This window comes from Moschus berezovskii, chromosome 21 (genome assembly GCF_049115385.1).
Source record: "Moschus berezovskii isolate FMDL1 chromosome 21, NW_MosBer_1.0, whole genome shotgun sequence".
Classification (NCBI taxonomy): domain Eukaryota; kingdom Metazoa; phylum Chordata; class Mammalia; order Artiodactyla; family Moschidae; genus Moschus; species Moschus berezovskii.
In genome coordinates, this window is record NC_142480.1 from 20,916,147 (window position 1) to 20,942,609 (window position 26,463).

Consider the following 26,463-nt stretch of genomic DNA (forward strand, 5'->3'; position numbering starts at 1 on the left):
TCATTTGTATCTTATTTTTAGATTCTACATATAAATGATATCATATAATATACATGTTTCTCTGTTTCTCTTACTTAGTATGATTCTATCTCAGTCCATCCACATTGCTGTAAAAGGCATTGTTTCATTCTTTTTTATGTTAGTTCCATTTCTTTTTATCCAGGTACTGTTAGGCAGAATTGCCTCACATATGCTTTTTTTTATCTTTTAATTTCTTTACACTTCTCCCTTCATTTTGCTTTTTCATGTTTCTCTAAATTATATATTACTTGAAATTGGTTTACTAGCTTGACTCAATCCCCTCTTATCCTTCAGAATTTTTCTCCTCTCCCCAGTCCATTTCTCTTTCGTGTGGCAAATCACCATTGTTCTGTATGCCCTTGAAATAAGCATCCTTCTGATAGATTTTAGAATGAATTGTTCCTGCTAGGATATGCAATCCATGAGTATATGACAACGTTGTAATAGACTTTGCTTAGATTCTACTCTTTTATTTCTATGCAGCATAATGCTCCAATTCCTCAAGGAGGGCGTGGTGCAATCCAGTTTGTGACTCAGTATCAGCATTCAAGTGGGCAGAGACGTATCCGAGTGACCACCATTGCTAGGAAGTAAGTTGTATTTGTTAGAGATTTATGTGTCATATTCCCAAAACTGGCTTCCTATTTTGAATGACATTTTGGAATGGTTAGTCTGGAAAGGATTCTTAGATGAGGTGAGTCTAGACATGAACAGGCTTTTGGTCTATTTTTGTTTGTCTCGGACTTGATTGTCTGGGTAGGAAGTGTTGGTCAGTATAAACTTAACTTGATCTAGGTATGGTCTAGAAAATGCACACTGAAGGAAGGCATCATAGCTCTCCTTTTATTGAAATGTATTTAAATTCCAGCTTCATTTCTGAAAACCATGAGACTATTTTGGTGAGTGATGAACATGGCCTAATGTTTCAACAGAGTGTTGTGTTGGATGGCCTGTTAAACAGTAGAGGGCAGTATGTAGAGAGATTAGATATATTGTCCTGCTATAACTTTGCTCTGACTTAGAATCCTTGAATAAATGTTAAGGTAATATATTATTCTTTTGAAGAAAAAATGCCAATTGAGCTTTCCTTTATATTTGTTCAGATTTCATACTACAAACTTTGAAGTATTGATTCTTGGCAAATAGGTCAATTTATTTATGCCCCCTCAACATATACACTGGAGAAGGAAATGGCAACCCACTCTAGTATTCTTGCCTAGAGAATCGCATGGACAGAGAAGCCTGGTGGACTGTTGTCCATAGGGGCGCGCAGAGTCAGACACAACTGAAGCAACTAAACATGCATGCATGCATTGGAGAAGGAAATGGCAACCCACTCCAGTATTCTTGCCTGGAGAATCCCAGGGACGGAGGAGTCTGGTGGGCTGCCGTCTATGGGGTCGCACAGAGTTGACATGACTGAAGTGACTTAGCAGCACCATATACACATCCCACCACCACATACATGTATAACTTAGTTTGGAATTCAAAATATTTGCTTAAGGAAACAACTGAGCATGTCAAATTGAGGGATACTTTACAAAACCACTCGCTTAGACTCAACAAAAATATCTTAGAAGGCAAAGAAACTGTTAGTAACTTGTCCAAATTAAAAAGAGACTAAAGAGACATTACAACTAAAGCCAGTATGCAATCCTGGATAAAATCCTGTCAGGAAAATTTTTGCTATAGGGACATTGTTGAGACAATTGGGGAAATTTGAATTTGGTCTACATATAGGATAATAATGTTTTATCATTTTTTTTCCTTTAACCACGGACTTTATTGTTTGAATATTTGCAACTATTATTCTATATACAAATTTTAATTTCTAACAAAAGTCTATATTCCATATTGCTAAGTCACTTTACTTTCCATTTTATGCCAAATTTCCATCAAGAACTATTTTCCCAAATCCCAATCTCCAGATTGTGTGGTGGTGGTGGTGTTCGTTTGCTAAGTTGTGTCCAACTCTTTGGGATGCCGTGAACTATAGCCCGCCTGGTTCCTCTGTCCATGAGATTTCCCAGACAAGAATACAGGAGTTATATCAGTGTTTAATTTCATTAATTTTGTAACTGGAGCTGTATAAGGGAACTTTGTTATTCTTAGGAGATACACACTGAAATATTTAAAGAGAAGGTGATATATCTAATCTTTAATTTACTCTCACAAAGTTTGGCAAAAAAAAAGTGTGTGTGTATGAAGGAAGAGGGAATGGCAAAACAGAATGTTACAGTGCTGACAATTGTTTAATTTGGTGATGAATATATAGATTATTCTACTCATTGCTTTTGTGTTTGAAATATTCTTAAAATGAAAAGTTTTAAAAAGAGGTTAATCTTTCAAGAGAAAGAGAACTTTTGTTGTAAGAAATTTTTCATGGATTTATAGATTTTCAATTTTTTTTGCTTCGAGAGATACCATGTGTGTTTTGGTGCAATTTATATCATTGTGTCTCACCAAAGCACCCGCTTCTTTAAATTAACTTATCCTGGCCATTTTCAATAATCAAGTCTTATTTTTTTTTCTTTTATTTGTTAGAAATATGACTTTAGGGGCTGAGGCAAGTGCATTTGTTAAGTGAATAAACCATATAAAAGTAAAGAACTTAAGTTCCTGAGATGCAGTCAATTTATCCTGTGTTGTATAGAGAAAATAAATTTGATCTGGAAAGTTTGGTTTGAAACTACTGGTAAGAATCATAGTGAAAGAGTATTAAAGATACAGAAGACAGATTTTGTGATGTGAACAAACCCTTTAAACTTTAGGAATAAAATTTTAAATTTATGGCTAAATAACTTTTAAGTAGTAAATTTGTATGTGTTTGCTTGCTGATGTATTTTTCACTGCTGAACCATTTTGTTTTCAGGAGGAAAATGTTTCAGCAAGTGAATATCATGATCGTACAAGTTGGGGAAATTCCCATTTAAAACAATTTTGCTTTTGAGAATTCTATGGTGGTCTGGTGGTGCTAACCATTGGTACTTCAACTGCTGTGGGCCCTGGTTGGGGAACTAAGATTTTGCAAGCCCTGCTGCGTGGTCAAACAAACAAGCAACAGCTTTGTTTTTAGTACTATGATATTTTTTTAGTTAAAAAGTAATTAAATTAAACTGTTAGTATAATCACTAAGTGTTTAAATTGCACTAAAAATAACCTTTAAAATGACCAGTTCTTATTCCTTTATTCATTCTTGTTGTTTTCTGCTTCTTGGTATTTCATTAGACTGAGATAATCTATGGCTATCAGTCACCTGGAAAATATTAAACAATTATTTGTCTACTCGAAAAAAAATTAAAAGCAGAGGAAGAAAGGAGAAGAATTTGAGTGTTGCTGCCTGAGTTTCCTTGGGATCCCTTCTTAGTTTCCTTGGGATCCCTTCTTAGAGCTCTGAGTCATGTAAAAGTGGTTCAGCTTTTCACGAAGCTATAAGTATTGTCAGAATTGCTTAAAGTGAGGTACTTTAGGAGCAGGATCAGCTGAAGTATTAAAAAACCCTGCCTCTGAAATGTTAGACAAACAAAAGCTATTGCTGGGTCTCCCCATTATCAGCTTGACTGGATTAGATTTATAGAACAGGTGAGTTTAATAAATTGTGCTATTTTATATATAATCAAATGAATCACTTAGGCTAAAATTTTACTTATTATTTTTAATTGGTTTTAGTGTGTCAATATGGAGAGAAAAGAATACATAATAATTTTAATTAAGTAATTTTTATTACTAATAATTGAATTAAAGATGAATGAGAAAAAATTCTGATACTTTATTCATTTGCCGGTTTAGGAAATGATAACTCTTTAGTCTGGGAGAAAATTTTATTTTTTGTGTTTCCATTTTTCTGTTTTTATAAGATTGAAGAAATGAATTTTTAAAGTCTGATATACCAACCCATGTCAGTTCAGTTCAGTCACTCAGTTGTGTCCAACTCTTTGCGACCCCGTGAACTTCTGACTCTTTGTGATCTCATGGATTGCAGCAAGCCAGGCCTCCCTGTCCATCACTAACTCCTGGAGTTCACTCAAATTCATGCCCATTCAGTTGGTGATGCCATCCAACCATCTCATCCTTTGTCGTTCCTTCTCCTGCCTTCAGTCTTTCCCAGCATCAGGGTCATTTCAAATGAGTCAGTTCTTCGCATCAGGTGGCCAAAGTATTGGAGTTTCAGCTTCGGTATCAGTCCTTTCAGTGAACACCCAGGACTGTTTTCCTTTAGGATGGACTGGTTGGATCTCCTTGCAGGCCAAGGGACTCTCAAGAGTCTTCTCCAACACCACAGTTCAAAAGCATCAGTTCATCGGCGCTCAGCTTTCTTTACAGTCCAGCTCTCACATCCATACATGATTACTGGAAACGCCATAGCTTTGACTAGACGGACCTTTGTTGGCAAAGTAATGTCTCTGCTTTTTGATATGCTGTCTAGGTTGGTCATATCCAAGGAGCAAGTGTCTTTTAATTTCATGGCTGCAGTCACCATCTGCAGTGATTTTGAAGCCCCAAAACATCAATCTGTCACTGTTTCCACTGTTTCTTCATCTGTTTGCCATGGAGTGATGGGACCAGATGCCATGATCTTAGTTTTTGAATGTTGAGTTTTAAGCCAACTTTTTCACTCTCCTCTTTCACTTTCACCAGGAGGCTTTTTAGTTCTTCTTCACTTTCTGTCATAAGGGTGGTATCATCTGTATATCTGAGGTTATTGATATTTCTCCCAGTTATCTTGATTCCAGCTTGTGCTTCATCCAGTCCAGCATTCCTCATGATGTACTCTGCATATAAGTTAAATAAGCAGGGGGACAATATACAGCCTTGACGTACTCCTTTCACGATTTGGAAGCAGTCTGTTGTTCCATGTCCAGTTCTAACTGTTGAATTTTCCACAGTTTGTTGTGATACCAACCCATGTATCTGTGTGCATACACACACACATACCTATGCTATTATTTTTATGTGTAAAGATCTTAATGTTTTAAGCAATGTGTTTGGAAATCTACTGCTTCTGTGGTGGCACTAGTGGTCAAGAACTTGCCTGCCAGTGCAGGAGATGTAAGGGATACGAGTTTCATCCATGGGTCAGGGACATCCCCTGGAGGAGGACGTTGCAACTCATTCCAGTATTCTTTCCTGGAGAATCCTTGGACAGAGAAGCCTGGCGGACTGCGGTCCATGGGGTTGCAAAGAGTTGGACAGGACTGAAGCGCCTAGGCACATGCAGTTATTTTAGAGGATTTTATAAGGTTTGGATTTTTTTTCTGAAAAACAGTGAGTACTATACTGAAACTACTATTAGTGATTTTTTAAACCTAATTTTTCTAGGTAATATTGGAATTTTGAAATATTGAAGTAATTTTCTGTATCTTTTAAATTTAAATCTGTGTAATAGCCAACTAAGGTATCATGAACATAATAATTTAGCAGCAATTCTGTGTTTTCTTCTTGTTTTTAGCTGGGCAGATGCTCAAACTCAGATCCAGAACATTGCTGCATCTTTTGACCAGGAGGCAGCTGCCATTCTTATGGCTCGGCTGGCGATTTATAGAGCTGAAACTGAAGAAGGTCCAGATGTGCTTAGGTGGCTAGACAGACAGCTCATTAGACTGGTAAGAAGTAAACATACTGTTCTAAATCTGTTTGCATTTATTTATGGTCAATATTTTCTGATAATCTCTTGCAAAGGTACTTGATAGTGTAACTGAAGGACTGTGTGAGGGGACTACTGATCAAGAGGCTGAGAAAGGCATAGTAATGAATAGTAGAGTTCATTGATCTCTTCCAGTAAATGAAAATGCCTTTTTTCCTTAAAATTGAGTGACAGTTATGTAACCTATTTTTATTTTGGGGGACTGATACCAAATTAATTCCCAGTTTAATTGCTGTATTATTTTTACTGTATTTTTGCATAGTTTCCTCCACTGCTGTGGTTTTAATTTTCTATTTTTATTTTAGTGGAAGTTTGAAGAGAAATTAATTAGGATATAAAAATTATACACATTAACATACAAAATGTAGACAAGTCTTTATCATCTGTATCTAGGCTACCAAAGTATATGTTAGAGAAGTTGTTAAGAATGATACTTATACTTGGTCTTTAACATGTCAGGAACCCATTACTTTCCTTATGACCTAGAATGCTTAGTTAAGTTCTGTTCTTAATGCTTTCTGTTTACTCAGCAAATTCTGGCCTATAATTTCCTTGAAAGTACTTCTTCAATTCTTCTTCGAGTTTGGAAACTCTATTGAGAACTCTCTTTGCTAGGCTATCAAATTTCTTTTTTTAGCAGGAAGTTTTTGTGTTCTTTGTCTAAATTTTCATTTATATATAAAACATTATTGAGGGAACTAGTCTTTATTTAATAAAGTTAACCACTTTTTGCAACATCATCCAGTGCTTTCATTCTTTCACTTTTGAGGGCGTTTTTATGCTGGCACCTCTTTGTGTAGAAAGCAGTGTTATGACAACATCAGCTTGTCTTTTTGACAAGAGTCATAAAACCTCTCGGAGTCAACCATTAACTGTACACCATCAGTACAAATGCCAGCATATTTTCTCCAAGGTAGACTTTGGTTTCCATATAAGAAGATCAAAACATTAAATATCTTTTGCCCTTTGCTTATTTAGGGCAGCAGAAAAGTCCTCTGGAATTTCACTGTTATTTAGCAACTTGGCATGACCATTGGTGAAATCTGTTGACTTGTTGGCTTGAATAGGGAAGCTGTTATTTTTCAGCCAATTATGCAAACCTCTTCAACATCATGTAACATGTCATGAATGCATTCAGTTTTTATATTTTACAATGGAACCTTTTTAATTTCTCAGACTTCATCTTATCCTAGCATTTTACTTACTGTAATTTTACATGTGGTCATTATTAGGTTCTTATCCACTGTGTTACTTTTTCTTTTCTAGATAATAAATTTTGCTCTGAAATATCTTGTTTCCTGAGCTTTTTGACTGATTGTGACTATGTAATTTTAACAAATGCTTTACTGCTTTGAGAATCTAAAAACTATTTGAGTCTAAAGCTATTTTTGAATCTAAAAGATTGTTTGAAGTAATCAGCACATTTATTTGTCATATGGTTATGATTTGTAGTAAAGTACTTCTGTTTTGTTGGAGCTATCACTGCATTTGTAGGTTATGACATATGACACGAAATTGGATAGTACAACTTGGGTTATCAACCTGTGTAAAACCCACTGATAAGTAGCTTTTAGTGTGAAGCTGGACTTTTTCTGGTATACTAGTGGGACCAGGCACTTTAGTTGTGCTGTATTTAAGGAGGACTGCTTCCATCATTACCATTTTCTTATAGAGGTTAGGCTTTGACCCTTTGGGCCCATTTGTGTGGCTGGCTTTGTGCATAAGTAATAGCTGAATTAAAGACTAAAGTTCTTATAAGTGTTGTTATTTTCTCCAAGAAAATTGTGTTACCCTCGCTTTATTTGCCCAGTCTTCAGTTCAGTTCAGTTCAGTTGCTCAGTCGTGACCGACTCTTTGCGACCCCATGAATCACAGCACGCCAGGCCTCCCTGTCCATCACCAACTCCTGGAGTTCACTCAAACTCATGTCCATCGAGTCGGTGATACCATCCAGCCCAATCTTACTACTACTCAAACAGTGGATCTTTGATATACCTCCTTTTTGCTTCAGTTTTTTGTTTTTTTTCTCATTTGTGGTAGTGTTCTGGTTGGGTTGTAAATAAGGAACTACTCCTCAAAATTCCAGTAATTAATGCTAGGGCATTTGAGTGTTCAATAAAATTTTAAAAAGTAACCCAAAGATTAGAAATTTATGTATGTGTATATTATACAAAATTTATATTGTTATCTGTGGCATAGGCAATATTTATAAAAAATAAGATAATATGTATTTAACCTCTGGATGAAAAAGGACTTTAAATATGAAAATATAATCAGGAGCCATTAAATAAAAATATTAAAAATGTATTACATTAAAATGAAATAATAGTATGTGTGGTAAAAATACCATTAGTGCAATTATTACCAACATTTTTACATGTATGGCAAAATGTGAAAATTTTCATGTATGAGAGCTGTTGCAAATCAGTAGTATTTGGGTAAAAGATAAACAAAGATCATGGACAAGGAATTAGCAAAAGAAGGAATGCAGTGACCAATAAAAATGAAAATGATAAACGTGAAAAAGTTACTGATCTTATAATAAAATCAAATGATGTGTGACATACTGGCTTTTCTGAAGAATCTTTTCAATGTGTTTGATGTTCTAGATCTCAAGTATATTTTATATGTTAGACCAGTCCTTCCAGGAGAACTTTCTACAATGGCAGAAATGTTCTGTTATTGGCACTGTTCATTATGGAACTACTACGGACATGTGGCTGTGGAGTACTTGAAATACGGCTAGTGCAACTGAGAAGCTGGATTTTAATTTAATTTTAATTAATTTAAATTTATCAAAGCTAGTGGCTTTCATATTGGACAGTGAAAATTATTATCCTAATCTATAAGTTTCATCAGTGAAATGTTAGGGCACATTGATGTCAGAAAGACTCTTATTCCCACATACCAAGATCTATTTTTTAAGGATTAGTGCTTCACCTGCAGCTTTTTTATCCTTTGGATAGCTGTGGTTCTGAAATGATTTTTCCTGAAAGCCAAAAATGTGATCAAACCAATTATGCCTTTTATGTGCTCTTTATGGCACATGACTTTCAGCAGTGAACCTTTTGTTACTTTTTGCTTGTTATTTTTGCTCTTGATCATATGCAGTACTGATAGATGTTGCCAGGAAGTAGACCAGTTACATAAGTACTATAGAAACTTTTCAGGTCAGAGACTTTGCTGAAGAACAAAGAGGAAGCTACCATTTACTGATTGCTTAGTGTCAGCCATTGTGCTGAGCACTTTCTCCTGTGGATTATCTCAGTTATTTTGATGCCTTTTGTTATATTATCATGGAGGGTTTCGGAGAAGACAATGGCGCCCCACTCTAGTACTCTTGGCTGGAAAATCCCATGGATGGAAGAGCCTTGTAGGCTGTAGTCCATGGGGTCACAAAGAGTCAGACACGACTGAGCGACTTCCCTTTCACTTTTCACTTTCATGCATTGGAGAAGGAAATGGTAACCCACTCCAGTGTTCTTGCCTGGAGAATCCCAGGAACGGCAGAGCCTGGTGGGCTGCTGTCTGTGGGGTCGTACAGAGTTGGACACGACTGAAGCGACTTAGCAGCAGCAGAATATGTGTCTCCTTTATTGCCCTTTAGTTTCTGCCTTTGTGTTCTTTCTTTACTGGTTTACCTGTTGATCTTGATTTTCTTTTCCTCTGTAGCTCTTTCTTTTTGGTATTTTTTCGAGTGTACCCAATTTTATACCATCATTTTGCCTTTAGAGTCACTATGGTATCTTGACAGTACATCTTTCTGTCTGTAGACTGTCATCTTTTTCAGGTAGGGTCTTAGGGAGCACATATTGAGTTCTTTGGGCCATCACCCAGAGCTCTTTATTTGCTATCAGAGACACTTAGTTTAAAAAAAATTCAAACATTTTTAAGATGAGTTGTTCTGCACTGAAGCAAATGTATTCTTTGCTTCCAAAATTCAAATTTCTGTCTTTTTTTGCAATCATTCTCTTGGTAAGTCTATAAATAATATCCCAGTTTTATCCTGTGTCAAGTATCTGCCTTCTAAAGAGAATAACTTTTTAAAAATAGAAAACACATAGGCAGAAGTTTTAGCTCTGTGCCAGAGAATATATTACTAACAAGTTTTATTTTATTTAGTGTCAGAAGTTTGGCGAGTATCACAAAGATGATCCAAGTTCCTTCAGATTTTCAGAAACTTTCTCCCTTTATCCACAGGTGAGTAGACAAAAGATCTGTGTTCTTAGTGTTGGCAGTAGCGTTGGGTCTCACTTTTCCTGTTGTCTTTTATTACTTATCTTACAGGATTATTCTTTTGGTTAGGTTTTAAATTTTGAGATAGCTAAGAAAATAGTATTATGGTTGAATAGTTAGTGAAAAGTAAGTAGTATTTTTATGATAACCTTGCATATAGCATTTATTTGTGGTGAGTAGAAATTTACATCAGAACCTTATCGGGGGGCACAATTTGGTATGAAGCAGATTAGCTTTCCATCTGATAAAAGGGATCTAACTAATTGCAGTACTGCTGAAAGGAAGTAATTTTAAGAATCTGCTAGTCTTATGGTATCGTTGCCCGAGGACAACTTTATGGAGACATCCCGATAAATAGAAAGGAACCTTTATCTTACAGAACCTTTCTACTTGGATAGTGGAGTCTGTCTGTTGTTTTGGTCGATATTCTCAAAAGTGTAGGTTTATATGACGAGTAATAGAGATAATATTTATTCAACTGAGTATATATGAAGTGCAAGTAATTTAGGAGAATAAAGATGGTTGACATGGATTCTGTTTTCAAGGAGCTTTCATTTTGAAGGGTGATATCTGAAATATATGTAAACAATGCAGAAAAGAAAGTGAGATACAACACTACAAGAGAGACACAATATTTAAAGGAAACTTTAAAGAATCCTTCTTATTTGGTATATCTTTATGGAAGAAGTGGTATTTTATTTTACCTTAACCTGGAAGGATGATTAATATTGAGATATGGAAATTCAAATTTTTGCTTCTCAAAAAAACTTTGTTTAAAGCTTCGACCTTCTTTTCAGACATACTCTTATTTTTTGAAAATATTTTATTGATCTGTAACCTAGAAACTCCATGTTTATAGGGGGAGACTTCCCCAAGTCTCTGGTTGAGATTTTGGAGAATTAGAATAAGGCAGAGTCTACTTGTCTTAATGGCAGTATTCTTGCTTGGAGAATTCCATGGACAGAGGAGCCTGGCAGGCTATATATATATAGTCCATGGGGTCGAAAAGAGTCAGGCACAGCTAAGTGACTGTCACTCACTCACTTGTCTTAAGGGAGGCAACCCTTTGTGTTTTGAGAATTCTCACTTCATATCAGAAAACAGTAAGGGAATTGAGGGCATTAGTCTAAGTTATTATTGTTTAGTCACTAAGTCGTGTCCGACTCTTTTGTGACCCGATGGATTGTAGCTCGCCAGACTCCTCTGTCCTTGGAATTTTCCAGTCAAGAATACTGGAGTGCGTTGCCATTTCCTTCTCCAGGGGATCTTCCATCCCAGGGATTGAAACTGTGTCTCCTGCATTGGCAGGTGGATTCTTTACCACTGAGGCACCAGGGAAGCCCTTAGTCTAAATATTTGACTTAGATACAAACAAGGGGTTTTTGTCCCTAGTCTTGTTTTTCTTTTGAGTCATCTCTTTTGCTTTTTAGTTGCTGTTGAATTGAATTTTTAAGTAACTGATGATTATCATGGGTAAGATTCTGAGAAATACAATTTAGAATGTTCTTATTGTAAGTTTTTTTTTGTATTAATGGTTGTAATCAAATGTGTTCATAGTAGTAAGCTTCTGTAGCCGTATTAAAATCAGTAAAAGCTATCTCGCATGTTTTATCCTATAGTTTATGTTTCATTTAAGAAGATCTCCTTTCTTGCAAGTTTTTAACAATAGTCCTGATGAGAGTTCATATTATCGTCACCACTTTATGCGTCAAGACTTGACCCAGTCTCTCATCATGATTCAGCCTATTCTGTACGCTTATTCTTTTAGTGGACCACCAGAGGTAAGAGGGGTAGAAAAAGAAATTGGTTTTGTTACTGTGCTGTGTGCTATTAAAGTAAAACAACTAGGTTTTTCTTGAAATATAATTATTAGATGTGAGAATTTAATTCAAGCATGACTTTCTTGTTATTCATATATACTCAATATTTATGAGTGCTTACTATATGCTAGATAAAATGCAAGGCTATATTAGGAAATTATTAAAAAAATAAACAGCTATAAGAGACTTTTTATTTATTTAAAAAAATTTTTTAACAGACTTTTTAAAGATCATTTTGTCTAGTCATTTGGTTGATAAAAATCCTATAGGGCTCATGACTAGTCTTATGTCTTTACCAATGTCTGCAGGTGATGACAGTTCTAGAAACTGTATTCCAGAGTTTAGTGTCTGACAATTAGGGCATTCTGTATAAACAAAACCTCTTGTTTTAATACAGTCCCATTCTCCTATAGACTTTTGGAACATAAGATACAGTTGACTATAAAGATATATACTCAGAAAAATGATAAAACTATCAATTTTGCCTTCTTAGCAAACTGTCCCAATTATTTTAACCTATTTTCAAATAGATAGTTTTTCATGATTAAAACAATTTGTTTACTTAAAAGTATGTAGTGACTATTTGACAATAATAACTTTAGGAAGGATCAGTATAAAGAGAATATGATATCTATTGGTTAATGATCTCTAATGCTGCCTTTATTCACTTTTGTAAAAAAATAGTGGGTAAAAAGTTATATTTTGTTGCTATTTTTTAAAGTGATTGGTCATAGTTTTTACTTTTCTAGAAAATGCATTTTTAATTGGTCTAGCTATACATTTGATCTCATAGTTGTTTCAATGAGGAAAGTAAGTTTTAGAAATACCTTGTTTTTAAAAAAATTTCATTGTAATATATGTAAGTTGTAAACATCTGGAAAATGTCAAAAAGTGTTTAGAAGAGAAATGGAATCCCACTGCCTGCTCCTGTCAGATTTCAAACTCTCCATTTAATCCATGAATCCCATTCATTTCTTAAGGTTTTGCATTTGAAGTTATCCTCTTTCTCTTCTGCATTGTCACTTCTCTCATCACGATCATTCTCATTAACGTAGAAACCTTAGTGTCACTCCTGTTAAACAAAAGCCCCTGGACTTCACATTGTCTCTAATTGCCGCCTCATTGCTCTCGTCCCAGTCACAGCTAAACGCAAAGAGTTACTTGTTGTCTATATGTTCCCACGTTACATTCTCTTCTCAACCTATATTAGTCAGACTCTTGTCCCTGAGATTATTCTGAAACAACTCTTACCAAGGCCACCAAGCCCTCATCTTGCTGGAACTCACAGCAACATTTACCCAGTGAGGACTCTCCTTGAAAATCTTTTGCTCTAGGCTTCTCCAACGCCTACAGCACCTAATGGTTTTCCTCTTCCTCACTTTCCTGTTCCTTCTCAGACTGCCCCTGCTGGCTTCTCCCTTTCTGAACTCTAAATGTTGGTGTGCTCCGGGCTCAATCTCTGGCTTCTCTAGATTCCCTTGAAGCAGTGCAATCTAATCACATAGCTCTAATCGCCATCTTCATGCATGTAATACCCAAATTTATGTCAGTTCAGGTCACTTCCTTCTATTTCATATTCAGAACTGTGTTTCTGTCTCCAAATTTTCTCTGTCCCAAGCCTTTCCCCTCTCAGGGATGCCGCACACCATCAGACTTAGGAGTCATCTCTGATTTCCTCTTGACTAGACTCATTTTCAATTGTTATTTCAGTTTAGCGATTCCTCAGAAAATTATATTGAAACATCCTTTAAGAATTCATAATAGCAAGACGTTTTAAGTAGTAAGATAATACATTTTAAACATTTAAAAATATCCTAAAAAGATAAATTTTGTATTTTTAAGTAATTAATTTTTCCTTCCTCCTATTTCATTATTATCCTCACATCAGCCGGTTCTTCTTGATAGCAGCAGCATTCTTGCAGATCGTATTCTCCTCATGGACACGTTTTTCCAGATTTTGATTTATCATGGTGAGGTAAGAGTCCCTTGTGTTTAACTACATGCTATGCATGTAGTTTCAATAAAGTCTTTTAATTCGTATTGCTAGAAGCTTTCCTCCCTTTACTATATGACTAGTGTCTCCTCTATGATAAACTTTATTTCCACTTTTATTAAGTTATGTGTAAAATGTGATTTTTCCTTTTGTGAATTTTTAGACTTAATTTGCAGTTGACCTGTCTGTGATTATTTTGTCTGTCTGCACATAATCGGAGAAATGAATTTTATACAAAGCATAGCTGTGAAAGTTAGAGTGAGCATATCATACTTTTGGTTTTTACCTGAAGACACTGAGAAGGGAAAAGTCAGTAGACAGGCTTTCCTTTTTATTATTTCATGTATCCATTTAAAAAATATTCTGGGACTCCCTGGTGGTCCAGAGGTTAAGACTCCATACTCCCAATGCAGGGGGCCTAGGTTTTATCCCTGGTGAGGGAGCGGGAGCCTGCATGGTGCAGCTAAAACCCAACACAGACCCCATCCCCACCCCTCAAATATTCCACATGAAATATTTCAAGTAAAAAAAAATTTCAGTTGATCTTAAAGATTCATTTAAAGCACAAGCTAATTAAAATTTGTAACTTAATTGGACTGGTAAATGATTGACGAGAGCAGACTCTTTGAGTAGCAGTTGAGTTTAAGCTAGTTATTATTTAGCTTAAATTATATCATTTATTTAGCTTAAATTATTATCATTATTTAGCATAACTCTATTGATTCCTCTATTTATTCATTCAGGCAGTATTTAAGTGCTTCCTGTCTGTAAGAAAGCACTGAAATCTAGGTGCTTTGAGAGATACAGATCTCCTTTTTCATAAACTTATACTCAAGCTTATAGTCTAGTATTCAGGTAATTTGTGCAGATATATTTTTCCAGTGTTATAACTGTTAATGATTTTAGATTTGCACTCTAATAGGGAAGGGGCTTTCTAGGTGGCGCTAGGGGTAAAGAACCCATCTGCCAGTGCAGGAGACATGAGACATAACCCAGGGTTCGATCCCTGGATTAGGAAGATGCCCTGGAGGAAGGCAAAGCAATCCACTCCAGTATTCTTGCCTGGAGAATCCCATGGACAGAGGAGCCTGGTGGTCTGCAGTCCGTAAGGTTGCTAAGAGTCAGATGCCACTGAAGTGACTTGGCACGCATGCACTCAGGGAAGATCTTATTCAAAATATCACTTTAAGTATCTGGGACTTTTAAAGACCTATTGATTATTATTTTTAATTGATACCAGTTACTAGAGCTATTTAACTTTTAAGAATAATGCCTGTGATACTAGCTCTGGGACAGAGCTAGATTTTTGATTATTTCTTTTGTCTTCCGGTAGTTTCATTTCTTCAAATAGCTCGTTAACATGCATAAATGAGAAATCAGAAATTCAGATGACTATTCTTCTGTTAAATATAGAGATATAAAGATATGCATTGATTGATTCAATTAACTTAGAAATCAAGCCAGGTTAAATCTTTGGATTTACTTAAATGGTGTTTTGGAGTCATTTACCTTAATAAAAGTTGATTAATAAAATCAATATTTTTATGTTAAAAATATTGATTCAGATGCTCTTTTATAGGTATATTATCTTTATAATATTATTGCTGTTATTAAAGTTTTTACTTTTATGTATCTTGTGAGACTGTAACTCCATTGGTAAAGATTTATAATAAGAGGTAATTAACTTTGAAGTCTCTAGGAAATCTTCTGTACCAGAAATCCCCTTTATTTATCATAAGCTTAGGTAGATACCTTTTTGTTGTTGTTGTTCAGTCGCTAAGTCATGTCCCACTCTTTGCGACCCCATGGCCTATAGCCCACCAGGCTCCTCTGTCCTTGGAATTCTCCAGGCAACAATTCTAGAGTGAGTTGCTGTTTCCTTCTCCATGGGATCTTCCTGACGCAGGGAGTGAACCCTTGTCTCCTGCATTGATTTGTGGATTCTTTACCACTGAGCCACCTGGGAAGCCCAGCGATACCTTTGAGCTAACTTTAATATGATAAGTGTAGTGCTTTTAAAATATTTCTTCATTATTATTTCTTTTTACTTTTAAAGAAGAAATATCCTAATTTTGCATCTGTTTACTCATGAATACTGAAATTAGTATTGTAACTTAAAAATTTAGTAACTTTAAATGGGATAATATTCTATGATTTTCTTATTTTCTGATGATTGTTTCATTTGAAAAAAATTTTTTTGGTTAGGCAAGAAAAAAAGTAATAATTCCTTTAATTGTTTTAAAATTAGACCATAGCTCAGTGGCGCAAGTCAGGATACCAGGACATGCCAGAATATGAAAATTTCCGCCACCTTCTGCAAGCCCCAGTGGATGATGCCCAGGAAATCCTTCACTCCAGGTTTCCAATGCCGAGATACATTGACACTGAACATGGGGGTAGTCAGGTAATATTCTTCATCTGTTTGCATGTGTGTTGCTGATTTTACAATAAGTTGTTCCTATTTGCCTTCTGATGTTAGTTTGAATAGACTGCTTCACCAGGCAAATGAAAAGGAAAGAGATGGGCAGATGGTTTCCAGAGGAAGGTGTGCTTTCTTCTTGCCTTAGTTTTGAGAGCAGAACAGTAAGATCATTGACTAGCTGACTACAGGTGGTGGTTTCTCCCATCTTCTTCCTCCAGCTCACTTCTAGTAAAGAGCCAGGGTGGTGTTTTGGTGATATGCCAGCTTTAGTTGAGCAAGTAGATATGAACAACTTAGGAAATAACTTAGTGTACTTTTCTCAGATCTCTTTGCTTACTGACAAAGTCTATGAATATGAAGTTTGTGGTAACATAATTTTTGTTTTCCTCGTTCTGTGATTTCACTTTTCTAGAAAATATCATGTAATAGGAAAGCATTATGGCATTATACAAAGGTGTGTAATTTTTAGGGTTATGAGGGTTAAATAAGGTACATATACATATAGCCCTTTTTAGCCTTACAGAAGACTCAGTTAGGACCCCATAACATACACTCATTTTTTTTTCTGTTTTTTCCATTTTTTTATTTATTATTCTTGGCCACGCTGGGTCTTTGTTGCTACACAGGCTTTTCTCTAGTTGTGGTGAGCGGGTCCTACTCTGTAGTTCTGGTGCTCAGGCTTCTCATCGAGGGGGCTTCTCTTGTTGTGGAGCATGGGCTCTAGGGTGAGGAGGCTGTAGTGGTTGTGGCACATGGGTTTAGTAGTTGTGGCTCCCACGTTTTAGAGCACAGTCTCAGTAGTACACACGGGCTTAGTTGCTCTGTGGCGTGTGGGATCTTCCCAAACTGGGGATTGAACCTGTGTCTCCTGCACTGGCAGGTAGATTCATTACCATTGAGCCACTGGGAAAGCCCAACTCTTGAATCACTTTTACTGCAGCCTTTTAATTCTTATTAGAGGTATATAAATTAATTATAGGTTATTGTAAGTTTTTTTTCACTTGTTCCTAGAAAGTACAGACCTTGCTTTGTTTATTGATGTATCCCTAGTGCCTAGTACAGTATTACAAAGTAGGTAGTAGATATCAGTAACTATTATTCAGAAATGATAGCAATTACTATTAGGGTTTTACTGTATTTATAATAGAAGCTGCTGCTGCTGCTGCTAAGTCACTTCAGTCGTGTCCGACTCTGTGTGACCCCATAGACGGAAGCCCACCAGCCTCCCCTGTCCCTGGGATTCTCCAGGCAAGAACACTGGAGTGGGTTGCCATTTCCTTCTCCAATGTGTGAAAGTGAAAAGTGAAAGTGAAATCGCTCAGTCGTGTCCGACCCATAGCGACCCCACGGACTGCAGCCTACCAGGCTCCTCCATCCATGGGATTTTCTAGGCAAGAGTACTGGAGTGGCTTGCCATTGCCTTCTCCGATAATAGAAGCTACTATACCCTATTGAGAATTTGCAAAGCTGATAACACTTTCTATAACTTCTCTCATTTGATTCTCTAGCAGTCCTATTATTGTTTCCATTTTATGGGTAACAAAACTGAGACTTAGGTTACTTGTGGCCAAGGAAAACTGTAAATGGAGGAATTAGGATTTGAATCCAGATGTTCTTTAGTAGTAGAAAAAGATTTTGTATGGTACTAAATTTCAAATGATAGGACTGTCTTGTCCTGTTAATGTGAAATAATAATTTATGAATTGTTCTCTCACTGATGTCTCACTACATGTAGTGCTATATTCCTGTTTCATTCTGGTTATTATTTCATGATGATAAGGCATAGTGGATAGATGGGCAAAATGTTGGGCAAGTGCTCTCATGAAATAGCCTATAGTTTGAAAATTTGAGAGTCATTGTTTAAAGTGAAAGAACATGTAGAGACTTTGAATCTTTGGAGACTTTGAACCTTTGTTGATGTTTCAGACCAGGTGTTTGGTGAATGTCACAATAACTTTGCCATAATTGTTGCACATATATTCTTTATATGCCGTTTTGAATTCTACATTTGTATTTGTTACTGTAAATGTTATTATGTATGTATGATTTGGAGAGGTCATCCCTTGCTTGTAAAATATAGTGGTCTACATATTTAAACGATTTATCTCATTTTTTTAAAGTTTCATTTTAATAAAATTAGTTTTGTGAAACTATATTAAATAGAATTGATTTTATATGGCATAATGTATTTGTTTAGCCTCTATTGACAAAATCTTATCTTTGATGGATAATATTATTTCTTTTTTGCTTTTAAGGCTCGTTTCCTGCTTTCAAAAGTTAACCCCTCACAGACTCATAATAATATGTATGCCTGGGGACAGGTAAGTGTTATCATGGAAATTATTTCTTCGTGTTTTTTATAGTTCATTATTTTAGTGAAAGCTACTTTTTTTTGCCTTTGTTTTTGGTAATGGTTTCTATTGGAAACGTAATAAAAAAAAGGAGGTGAAAATAGAATTAGCATTTGGTGGCACCACAGAAAATACAGAAGTGATTATATCAAATATATAGAACCCTTTCATATTTCAAGCTTAACATGTTTCCCTTGAGACGAAAAGCAATAAAGTGTATAGTAAATGAACTAGAAGTTGATAATTCAGACTTAATGCTAGGCTGTGAACCACAAAAGGCCACAGCACTCTGGGAGTGGTCAGGGATTGTGGTTGAACAAGAGAGCCTGGAGGCCTGGACATCATTATTAATATATTTTAATTTGGTAGAAATTCTACCTCTTAATAAACTATATCACCACTTATCAAGTGTCCAATCTGCAGAACTCTATATTGGTTACTTCAGGATCCCAGCTATCATCCCTGCCTTTGAAGAGCTTGTAGTCTAGTATTAGAAATAAAACACATACCTAAGTCGTTAAAAATACAAGGCAGATTGAGTTGTGTGCTTTTAGGAAAATTTAAAGTGTTACGGGGGAATAGAGGAGAAGGAGGGAAAGGGTCACGTGATGGCAGCAGAAGAGATATTTCCTTTCGAGTGCTTCAGTTCAGTTCAGTCGCTCAGTCTCAGTCGTGTCCGACTCTCCGCGACCCCATGAATCACAGCACGCCAGGCCTCCCTTTTCCATCACCAACTCCCGGAGTTCACTCAGACTCATGTCCACAGAGTCGGTGATGCCATCCAGCCATCTCATTCTCCGTCGTCCCCATCTCCTCCCACCCCCAATCGCTCCCAGCATCAGACTCTTTTCCAGTGAGTCAACTCGTCGCATAAGGTGGCCGAAGTATTGCAGTTTCAGCTCTTTGCATCAGTCCTTCCAGTGAACACCCAGGATTGATCTCCTTTAGAATGGACTGGTTGGATCTCCTTGCAGTCCAAGGGACTCTCAAGAGTCTTCTCCAGCACCATAGTTCAAATTGTGTGAGGAACGGAATTCTAGGTAGACGACAGTATGGACTAAGATAAAGAGTATATGTCAGGATGAATAGTAGAACAATAAACTGGAAATGTAATTGTGCAGTCAGTTATGGAGGCTCTTGAATACCAGGCTGAGGACTGAGGAGCTGAGTTTTTATTTGCTAAGTTATGGAATGCCATTGAAGGTTTTTGGCCAGAGGGCCAATTTTGACTCTTGGATAATATAGTTTAATCTTAAGATTAATTGGAAGCAGTCTGTAAGTTGGAACTGTTCCTGCTGAAGTAATCCAAGTGAGAGAGAAAGAAGATGAGATGGTGAAAAGGAATAGATTTGAGTTATATTTTGAGAGGAGACTCAGTGAGATTTGATTAGCAGTTGCAGGAAAGTAAAACTTACTCCAGGGCCAGACAGCTGTATCCAAAATCTGAATTCTGATTGGATTCTGGATTAGAGCAAACAGCTTACAAAGAACATAATTGGGATGATCTGTGAAATATATAGACTGTAAGTCAGATACTAGTATAGTAATAAATTTCTTAAGAGTAATAATGGTGTTGTGGTTATGGAGGCGATTGTCCTTGATCTTGGGAGATATATCCTAAAGTGTTCGGGGATAAAATATTGTGATGTCTTCAACTTGAAAAAATGATTCAACAAGAAGAAAAAGAAAAGGAAAAATAGATACAAACATAAAATGTGACAAAAGGGTCATCACTGATTTTAAGTTTAGCGCTATGTTGGTATTCATTGTACTTTTTTTCCAAGGTTTGAATTTTTGAAAAGTAGTTGAGGGAGAACAAGGAAGTAAGGCGTTCTGAACCTGGGTAACTAAGGAGAGCATGTGCCAGTAAGAAGGAGTGAAAAGAAAACGTTTTAGACCTTGAGTTTGAGATACCATCTAGATGCCCAAATGAGTAGGCTGTTGAAACTTTGGGTTTGGTGGTCAGGGCAAGGATTAGAAAAGTGATACTTAAAGCCATCACGGTGGATAGTTGTCCAAGGAGAGACTACAGAGGCAAAGGAAGGATGAGATAGAACCTTGAGGAAGTACAGTAGGAAGTAGGAGTATTTTATATGTAATCAGAGGAGTGGAAGGGAAATGAGAGGAACACCATGTCTTAAGTGGTGCTGCTGCTGCTAAGTCACTTCAGTCGTGTCCGACTCTGTGTTGACCCCATAGACGGAAGCCCACCAGACTCCCCCGTCCCTGGGATTCTCCAGGCAAGAACACTGGAGTGGGTTGCCATTTCCTTCTCCAATGTGTGAAAGTGAAAAGTGAAAGTGAGGTCAGTCAGTCACGTCTGACCCTTAGCGACCCCACAGACTGCAGCCTACCAGGCTCCTCCATCCATGGGATTTTCTAGGCAAGAGTACTGGAGTGGCTTGCCATTGCCTTCTCCCTTAAGTGGTGAGGGAGAGCTTTATAGAAGGAAGAAAAAGGGAGTAACAAGTACTGAGATGCTGCAGATACTTGATTTGAGGACTAGGGGGTTATTTGTGCCCTTGCTAAGCAGTTTTAATGTAGTCATTGTGTAGAGGATAGATTGTTAAAGAATTAACGAGTGGTGAAGAAGTGGAGGTCATTAAGTGTAAATGATTCTTTTGCAAATTTAGCCTGAATGAATAGTAGAAGGATGATTGTTATTAGAGTACGGGCACAAAACTTATTTGTAGACTAAGTGTAAGGAGCTAATGTTGGGGAGACACAGAACAGTGTATGGATGTTTAAGATCCTCAGAAGGAGACAGTGTGATCACATTGTGTGGAGTTTAAGCACTGGTAGGGAGGCAGGATATTTCTTTCTGCAAAAGCAGAGTGAGAAGAAGGGTGAAGACAGAAAGATTTTGAGGTGGAGAGAAAAACTCTCATTGGAGAAGCCAGTTTCTTTTCAGTAATAGATTATTTGCTAGAGTGAGAAATGCTGGGGTTAAGGACTAGAATAGGTTAAAAACAGCTATAAGGAATATAAGAAAGCAATAGAGGATGAATAAAAGACTTACAGCAGTGATAAGGGTTCATTTTATTTACTTACAATTTCTTGAACATGGTTCTATACTGTTCTTTAGCCATGCTGTTTGGTTAGGCATTGCATCAACGATGAAAGAACTGGGGCTAATTTAGAACTAGAGGTAAGACAGATGGACACAGCAAAGAGAGTGGAATATTTGAGAGCATTGTTAGACAACTGACTATGGGGCCCAGGCTGGTTAGAAGAGAAATAAAGCAATAATTGGAATTCACGCCCTTTTCTTTGAATATAGTGAGTGAGTGAGTGAAAGTTGCTCAGTCGTGTCCGACTCTTTGCAATCCCATGGACTATACAGTCCATGGAATTCTCCAGGTCAGAATACCGAAGTGGGTAGCTTTTCCCTTCTCCAGGGGATCTTCTCAACTCAGGGATCGAACTCAGGTCTCCCACATTGCAGACAGATTCTTTTACCAGCTGAGCCACAAGGGAAGCCCAAGAATACTGGAGTGGGTAGCCTATCCCTTCTCCAGGGGAACTTCCCAACCCAGGAATCAAACCAGGGTCTCCTGCATTGCAGGCAGATTCTTTACCAACTGAGCTATGAGGGAAGCCCTTTGAAAATAGAGGTGCCTCAAAAGTTTGCCTTGAATTCTCTACATTTTAGAGAATTTTTTCTGGGTGATTGTATCCATTCCTGTGGCTTCAGCTTCCATTTGAATCTAACTTGTAAGTTAGACTCTTTGCTTTGGCTTCACAGTGACCTGCAGACTGGAGTTTATAACCACCAGGTGCAGAGCACTTGAGTTTCCTGTAGACATTTCATAAGCAGCATGCCCCAGCTGGAGCTCTTTCACACCATCTTGCACTTACTGACTTGCAGGTATTTTTACAGAGAAGCCTACCATTCTCTCATTGGCCAGGGCTTGGAACTTTAGTCATGTACATTTTTTCCCTCTGCCCCTAATTACTGACTTATTTTCCCCGGCCATTCCCTCCTTTCCCCATCGCTAATCAAGGTTAGGCACTTGTTACTGTTCACATAGACTGTTGGAATTACCTGCTGGCACCACTTCAGCCGCTTCCTCCCATTTTGGCACTGGTCAGAGTGGTCTCCCTAAAGCAGTTCTAAGTCAAAGCACTGCTTGGAAATCTTTAATAACCCCCTACTGAGTTACTGAAAGCTCTGTATTGCTATTGAGGGTCCTTTGTAGTGTGATCCACATAGCTTTGCCCACTTTTAGCTACTGTTTAGTCTTTTTAATCAAACTGGTCTTCCTATTTGCACTCTGAGTATACTGAGCATGTAACTTGCCCCTGTCACCGCTTGTTACACATAGCAGCCATCCCTCAAGGCTCAGATTTAGAAGTTTACTGACGCCATGAAACTTTTTCAGTGATTGTATGTCTGGATATTGTGGAATATCCCTGACCCTTCATTCCCCCTCTCTTTCCCCATCCATTTCTGAAGGCACTTATTTTTCCTGTTAGAATATAAATTACTTGAGGGTTATAACTGTGTCACTTTCATTTTTTACTTTCCACAGTACCTTAAACATTAGCACATATTGACTATAATACATCTGGACAGGAGAATAGAGATTAGAGTAGGGGAGTCTGTGGAGATGCTTTAGGAGTTAAGAAGCTTTTGTGATATAGATAGATAAATTGAGTCCATGGTCTAAAAGTTCTGAAAAGTGAGGAGGTTTTTTTTATAGCACGGAAAGGAACTCACTCCTGGAAATTGTTCAAAGGGTACATAGCACGTGTGAGAAAAATTTGTCTCCTCATAATACATGTACATATAGATTTTCAATATCATCCCTCACCGTCTTCCACTTGGTGGGGGATGGGGGGAGACAAAAAGTCAAGTATAATACTGTGATGTGGAACTTTGGACTAGAGGATGGCCTTGAGTTAGCCTTTCTTTTGTACTTTAGTCAGTTGAGTATTGGTTTTGGTTCTGGATCCCACAAGTTAAGAGGAACTTATTTAAGAAAAGAAAATCACAAGAATATAGAAAATGTAGCACCAATAAATAGAGTTAATGAAAATAGTGAATAATCCCTATGAAGGGGAAGTTAATGGATACTTTAAAACAGTATTCATCAGGGGTCATTTATCAATTGTCCGTAGGGACTGCGAGAACAAATGAGTGAAACTGGCTGCATGTGAGAGGCCCTGTCAGTCTCAGCTTCAGACAGCAGTGCCTGAGGGCAGGGGGCTTGGCAGACTAGGGTTTATGGGGAGGGTCCACAGATCTTTTTCTTTTTCTTTTTTTTATTTTACAATATTATATTGGTTGGTTTTGCCATACATTGATATGAATTTGCCCCGGCTTTACGTAAGTTCCCCCTCCTGAACCCCCCTCCCACCTCCCTCCTCCCTTTATCCTCCCTCTGGGTCATCCCCGCATGCCAGCCCCAAGCATCCTATAACATGCATTGACCCTGAACTAGTGATTCGTTTCACATATGACAACATACGTGTTTCAATGCCATTCTCCCAAATCATCCCACCCTCACCCTCTCCCATAGAGTCCCAAAGACTGTTCTATACATCTCCACAGATCTTTTTCTAAAGGGAGTAGTTGTTCCTCCGCTCCAGATGACTGTTGGTATTCACGTAATTCAATTAACAAAGTGTTGTGAGCTCACGTTATGAAGTCCAAATAAAACATATCTCCTTGTGGCTGAATTTCTGCATTAAGAAAGCATGGTTTAGTTCTTGGAAATAATGACTTGTTCTTTGTTTGGGGGGATTTAAATTACAATGTGGAGATGTAGATGGAAGGCTTATAAAGAACCTGTTGAGCTGGCTTAAATGTTAGGGCTCTTGTTTATGCCTCTAATGTTCCTATTTCTAGGCAGTAATAATTAAGTTCCAGTTTAATTATTATAGGTTATATCATTATAACCTATGGGCGAATTGAGGTGGTAAACCATCATGGATGTATTTTTAAAGAGAAAAGGGGTACAGTTGAAAAATTGAGATCAATCAACTGGAAATTTTTTATAAGATTGAGTTGAGCATTAGTATTTATCATTTCAAATAAGATCACAGTATATAAATTAGAAAACCCTTATATATTTTGTCTCATCTAGGAGAAATAGATCTGGGATTGGGTGAATTGAGGTGGATAGGCATCAATCCATGTGTCACTCTGGGCTGGTAGTTGAAAATTCTGCAAGTTACTAAACTTCCCTATGCCTTCTTTTCCTTATCTATTATAGAGTTTAATGACACATACTTGATATGCCCAGTAATACTAAGTAAATATTAGTTATTAGTTTTCCTTGTTATCTTTGGAGAAAACAGTCTCTCTCTAAAGATATTTAAGATAGGAAAGAAAACCTATAATAATATAACCTATAATAATTAAACTGAAACTTAATTATTACTGCCTGGAGATAGGAACATTAGAGGCATAAATAAGAGTCCTAATATTTTAAGCCAGACCCTGAAGGAGGGAGATCATTTCATTGGGTGAGTATGATGGAGAAGGAAATCCCAGGCCAAGGAACAAACATGTATATTGTTTATCTTATTCACTCATTCATTTATCCATCCACCCATCCATCTATTCAATTTTGAAAGCCATCGTCTTTGGAGAAACTTAAATATGCTTAGTTGTTATTAAATGAGTTCTTTTTATTCATTTGATAAAACCTTGTTTAAATATTTGCGATCTTTCAGTTAAATTATATCCTTATACCATATGGTGATTTTAATTATGTTATCAGGTCTGTCTCTCCTTAGGTTATTTTATAAAGTTTTTTCCTCAAAGAGGCAGTTAAAAGCAGTTTGTATTTCTTCTCATTATTACATTTTAGAAAATATAATAGTCTTTCCAGAAATGCATCTGGTTTAGGAGAATTTAAGAATTTGTTCCAATTATACCTTTGGGGGAAGCTGGCATTTGATCCTATCTTTTATGAATAGAATCTTATGAAAACAAAACGAACAACTCCTTTTAGATCGGTTCCAAACTATTTGAAAGATCTTTCAGTCTGTGTTGAATTAGTTCATGTGTCTAAAAACAATGAAATTTTGGCCTGATGTATTTAAATCAGTGTTTCTCAGTCTTTGTATTTTGTTAAATTTGAAAGCATCCCTTTTTTGTAATGCTGTTTGAAATGTCAAAATTAAATAAATGTGATAATTAGAAGTAAGAAAGAAACCAAGAGCTTAAGGTTTTTCTTGACATATGACTTTTATAAGAGAAATTATGTTAATATTTTTATAGATAATAATAATCTGAATCTGCACTGTTTTAGTCATTATACTAAGATTTTCATAAACTCTTATTTATTAAAACACTCTTGTGAGGTGAGTACTGTTAATCTTATTTTTCAGAAGAGGAAACTGATGCTTACGTAGATTAAGTAACTTTCTCCAAATCACATAAACTGTGACAAGGGTTTGGATTTGACCCTAGGTCATTATAACTCCAGAATCTGAATTTTTAACCATTAAGCTAAATTGATGACTGAAATTTAGGGCGTTAACATGATAGCCAAGCATTTTGCTAAAAATCATGAAATCTCATACCTTAGTTTTCTTTTTGTCAGAAATCAAGAATCCAGTGTAAGTGTTATCCATGGATGACCTGAAGGGGGCACCACTGCAACACTGCTTCTGTGATGGTGCTGGAGGCCTCTGATGCTGTAGTGCTTCATATACTAAATGATATAAAACTTGGCCCTTTCTGCCCAATCCTGGGTGCATGTTAAAGAGAAAAAGGGTACAGTTGAAAAATTGAGATCAGTCAACTGGAAAATTTTTATAATATTGAGTTGAGCATTTAGTATTTATCATTTCAAATAAGGTCACAGTATATAAATTAGAAAACCCATATATATTTTGTCTTTACTAGGAGAAATAGATCTGGGATTGGGTGAATTGAAGTGGAAAATGTGTTAAGTGGAAAAAAAAATCAGGTATAATTACAGGAAGAAAAAAAAAGGAGCCATTGGCTTATTACTAGTTTA

The 26,463-nt window shown here is 36.7% G+C and overlaps 1 protein-coding gene across 1 annotated transcript in view; it reads left to right on the top strand.

The window, feature by feature from the left end:
• The window catches only part of SEC23A (SEC23 homolog A, COPII component), a 63,942-nt gene that overhangs the window by 32,539 nt on the left and 4,940 nt on the right, over positions 1-26,463 (top strand). Inside the window, exons 13-19 of the mRNA XM_055418283.2 lie at positions 505-611; positions 5,471-5,624; positions 9,788-9,865; positions 11,521-11,682; positions 13,610-13,696; positions 15,963-16,118; positions 18,392-18,457. Coding sequence (XP_055274258.1) covers positions 505-611; positions 5,471-5,624; positions 9,788-9,865; positions 11,521-11,682; positions 13,610-13,696; positions 15,963-16,118; positions 18,392-18,457 — 810 coding nt within the window. The remainder of the gene's footprint in view (positions 1-504; positions 612-5,470; positions 5,625-9,787; positions 9,866-11,520; positions 11,683-13,609; positions 13,697-15,962; positions 16,119-18,391; positions 18,458-26,463) is intronic.